The 5,000-nt window shown below is 40.5% G+C and overlaps 1 protein-coding gene across 3 annotated transcripts in view; it reads right to left on the bottom strand.

Annotated features, from left to right (window-relative positions):
- The window catches only part of LOC135094128 (uncharacterized), a 13,651-nt gene that overhangs the window by 1,460 nt on the left and 7,191 nt on the right, over window positions 1-5,000 (bottom strand). For all 3 annotated transcript variants that reach the window (XM_063993934.1, XM_063993933.1, XM_063993932.1), the window contains exons 4-7: window positions 3,182-3,273; window positions 2,472-2,581; window positions 1,771-1,925; window positions 1,252-1,373 (exon numbers count right to left, since the gene is read on the bottom strand). In XM_063993934.1, the coding sequence (XP_063850004.1) occupies window positions 1,855-1,925; window positions 2,472-2,581; window positions 3,182-3,273 (273 nt within the window). In that variant the 3' untranslated portion in view covers window positions 1,252-1,373; window positions 1,771-1,854. The remainder of the gene's footprint in view (window positions 1-1,251; window positions 1,374-1,770; window positions 1,926-2,471; window positions 2,582-3,181; window positions 3,274-5,000) is intronic.

Consider the following 5,000-nt stretch of genomic DNA (forward strand, 5'->3'; position numbering starts at 1 on the left):
GTTTAAGTGTGGCTAAGTGTACTAAGGGATATATAAGGGATATATATGCAAACTTTGGTGTTTAAGTGTGTTAAGGGATATAACAAGGAGACAAAGCAAAATTCTCAAGGTCAGTAATCCGGGCAGGACAAGAAATAAAAGGGTCCAAACTCGATACACATAGATTTAAAAACACATAGATTTAAAAGCAGCATCACCTTTAAATGGGAAAATGACACTCTTTATTAAGTGGTGTAAGGGACACAACAGGGGTGACATAAACAAAATTCTCATGGTCAGTAATCTGGGTAGGATAAAAAATAACAGGTTCAAGCTTGATTTAGAAAAGAAAGAAAAGGAACTGGTTCTGAAATAGAGTGGTGGATGAATGGGATGGGCTCAATAATCAGGTTGTTTGTGCTTTAAAGGATTAGACGAGTGTATGGATGGGGATGACAGGCAGAACTTGGCAGGCATGTTTCATACAGGGACTGCCACGTGTAGGGGGCCCTATTGGCTTCCTGCACCAACCCTTGTCTTCTTGTATACTTCACAGATCAAAATGAATTTATACATTAATAAACAACTGTGGTGTATAACGGTGACAGGATAATTCGTAGCAGTAGACGAATAAACTACTGCATGTTATTGAAAAGACAATTTAGTGACATCAATAAAATTAGTGCAAAATGTAATAGTGAAAGCATAAATTATAGTTGTACATGAATAACCTATTGTGATGTGGTGGTGAATGATGAGGAATATTCATCATGCAGACACACACAGATAAATAGATAGATAGATAGGTTAGTAAATAATGAGGAATATTTGCCATGTACACATACAGATAGATAGATGGATAGATAGATAGATTGATAGGTTAATGAATAATGAGGAATAATGACCATGCAAACACACACACATATACACAGACAGACACACAAATACAGACAGACAGACAGACAGAAAAAACAGACAGACAGGCTTTACTCACCACAATAATACAGTCAAATACAACAGGATGTATACAAATAACTTAAGTAATGGTGCATATGAAACCAAGAGATCAAGACTTACAATAATAGTGCACTTAAAATGTAAACAATAGTGCACTTAAAATGTAAACAAACATGACAAAACACCTCTAAAATGAAATGAGAACAAGTATAACAACAATGAATACTGTTTAAGTGTTTTAATGAGAGGACCCACATAACACTAACTCATTAACACAGAACACTTGTAACAAAACACACACACAAATGCACTCACCACAGTCCTAACAATGAAGAAGAGTTCGTCCGAAGTCTCTGCCTTGAACTGGAATGCAATGGGTACCTGCTCCACTCCTAAGCCCCGTGCCGCTGTGTTGCAGTCCACCTGGTACTCCACTCCTGCTCCACACACAACACACACACACACACACACACACACACACACACACACAAGGGGGAGGGAGGTAAGGATGTGCAGGCAATAGTTTTCCAAAGGTTGATTGATGAATTGAGTGTACTGCTGTATTATTCAGTTAAATGTTTTTATGTATGTGTGCAATTTAAAGTAAGACAATATATACTACAATTCCTCTTCCTGTTTCTGTTTTTCCTCTTTCACAGCACAAACCCAAGGTAACCCAACCCAACCCAAGCTAACCTAACCCAACCCAGCACAGTCCCACCTAACCATAACCCTAACCTAACCTAACCCAACCAAACTAACCTAACCAAACCAAACCCACCCAAACCAAACCAACTTAACCCAACCAATCCAGACCCAACCCAACCCACTCACCTCCTAGCACCCGCACATACTTCTCCCCTCGACACACGCCATGGTTTGTCGCTGACCACCACCGAGGGGCAGGAGTGAAGGGCCTCAATCTGCCGCAGAATTATTGGTTTCTTGGCCTGTGTTCTTCACCACCAGTTGGAAAACCTTCTGGCCAGCTGAGGGAGGGAAGAAGGAAGCATGGTGTTGGTTGTGAGGCATTACGATACACTAGAAGGAGGCTATGGTGGGTGAAACTACACTAAACTATACGCATATGATGTTACAGGAAGCATAAGAGGAAGGAAATTTTTTAATAGGGAAAATTGAGTAAACTATTGTACTTGAAGGGAATTTATAGTAGGATAAAACTTGAGTAAACCATATGAAGGGAAGTTTTGGTAGGAAATACAAGAGTAAGGTACAGTGTTTGAAGGGAAACTTTAGTAGGTGAAACTAGAGTAACCTATAAAGTGAAGGGAAACAGAAGGAAAATTTAAAACTATATTACAAAATAACAAAAGAGCATAAGAATGGGAGAAATTAACACACACACACACACACACACACACACACACACACACACACACACACACACACACACACACACACACACACACACAAAGAAGCAATCAGAGCTTTCAAAACAAACATGATAAATCAACTTCAAAGATAGGAAATTCCAGGCTTCACACACACACACACACACACACACACACACTCACATGGGGGCAGGTACACCACCACCTGGCCTGTCTGGTGGTTGGTGGAGATGCCATCCAGGTTTCCTTTGGTGATGATCTCCACTCCATTTTTGTTTTGGGCCAAAAGGATTCTGGTGGACACACAGAGACATGGGGTTAGTGTACTCTCTCTCTCTCTCTCTCTCTCTCCTCTCTCTCTCTCTCCCTCTCTCTCTCTCTCCTCTCCTCTCTCTCTCTCTCTCTCTCTCCTCTCAGTTTTTTCCGACAGAGCAATCAGCCAACCAGGACTGCACTGACTGATGAAGTTATGTGTGCAAGGAGCATTGACAGCTTAAAGTATAAATGTGAGAACTTTAAAAGACAGGAAATTATGAGCTTGACTGTGAAGCACAAGAACAGCAAGGTAAGAAAACGCACACACACACCTGCGCGGGATGCACGCACGCACGCACGCACGCACGCACTGATTTAATAAGCCAAATACTAAAAAAAATAAATAAATAAATAAATTAAATAAAAAATACAGGTAATAAAGATGGAAGAGGGACACACACACACACACACACACACACACACACACACACACACACACACACACACACACACACACACACACACACACAAAGCAGCATTCACATCTTTAAATATAAATTTAAATGAACTTCAAAAAGACAAGGCATTACAAGCTTGAATTAGTTCCATACAAAGATAACAAGGTGAGGAGACACCACTTGTTGTTCTGGTACCAGTGCTTCAGCCACTTCACTCTGTGCTGTGGTGATGACTTGTGCTCCTCAAACTGCTGCTGGGACAGGTTGTTGATCTGTAGGGGGCACAACAACATCACTACATGGTAACCTCAGCATAAAATATAAATTAGTTTGGAGGATGGAAGGTTAATCTCCTGAAAGGTTAATCTACTGAAATTTGAGGCAAGAGAGAGAACAGAAGGCTAATCTACAGAAATCTGAGGTGTGTGTGAAAGGACAGAAGGCTAACCTATAAAAAAATTTGAGGTGTGTGAGAGGTCAGAAGGCTAATTTACAGAAATCTGAAGCATGTGAGGAGAACAGGCTAATCTACAGAAATCTGAGGCATGAGAGAAACAGAAGGCTAACCTACAGAAATTTGATGCAAGTAGGAACAGAAGACTAATCTACAGAAATCTTAAACATGTGATGGAAACAGAGGCTAATCTACAGAAATTTGAAGCATGAGACAGAAAGCTAATCTACAGAAAATATGAGGCATAAGAAGACAGGTTAATCTACAGAAATTTAAGCCATGTGAGAACAGAAGGCTAATCTACAGAAATCTGGGGCATGTGAGGCCAGAAGGCTAATCTACAAAAATCTGAAGTATATGAGAACAAAGGCTAATCAACAGAAATCTGAGGCAAGTGTGGGGACAGGCAAACCTACAGAAATTTGGGGCATGTGAGAAAACGAAGGCTAATCTACAGAAATCTGAGGCATATGAGAGAACAGAAAGCTAATCTATGGAAATTTAAAGCTTATGAGAACAGAAGGCTAATCTACAGAAGTCTGAAGCATATGAGAGAACAGAAGGCTAATCTATTGAAATCTGGGACATGTGAGAGGACAGAAGAATAATCTACAGAAATCTGAGACATATAAGAGGAAGAGCTAGAATGACTGAGACTGAGGGCAAACTAAAGCAATTGCTCCTCCAAATTTATAAGGAATAGGATGTAAAATAGCGTAGGAAAATAAGAAATATTACTCAGGTGAAGAAATATAAGCAGGTGTAACTAAAGGGTTAGCTCCTATAAAGTTATCAGACTCAGTAGTTATGGATTAAGAGATAAAAGTAAGAACCATAGCAAATATAACAAATCGTACATCTTTAAATGAAAAAGAATAAAATGGATTTTTATCTAACTGCCTTGAGACACACTAGAGATAACAACCAGTAGATGTGAGGGAACAAACAGGATCACAACACAGCAACACAAACACTACCACAACACAGCAACACACACACCACCACAACACAGCAACACAAACACCACCACAACACAGCAACACACAACACCATCACAACACAGCAACACAAACACCATCACAACACAGCAACACAAACACCATCACAACACAGCAACACAAACACCACCACAACACAGCAACACAAACACCATCACAACACAGCAACACAAACACCATCACAACACAGCAACACACAAACACCATCACAACACAGCAACACAAACAACCCATCACAACACAGGGAACACAAACACCATCACAACACAGCAACACACACACCATCACAACACAGCAACACAAACACCATCACAACACAGCAACACAAACACCATCACAACACCGCAACACAAACACCACCACAACACAGCAACACAAACACCACCACAACACAGCAACACAAACACCACCACAACACAGCAACACAAACACACCACCACAACACAGGAACACAAACACCACCACAACACAACACAACACATATCAAACCAGATGAGGGAATTTACTGACCACAAACAGAACCACAACACAGTACAGAGGACAACAG

Source organism: Scylla paramamosain, chromosome 44, assembly GCF_035594125.1.
Source record: "Scylla paramamosain isolate STU-SP2022 chromosome 44, ASM3559412v1, whole genome shotgun sequence".
NCBI classification, from domain to species: domain Eukaryota; kingdom Metazoa; phylum Arthropoda; class Malacostraca; order Decapoda; family Portunidae; genus Scylla; species Scylla paramamosain.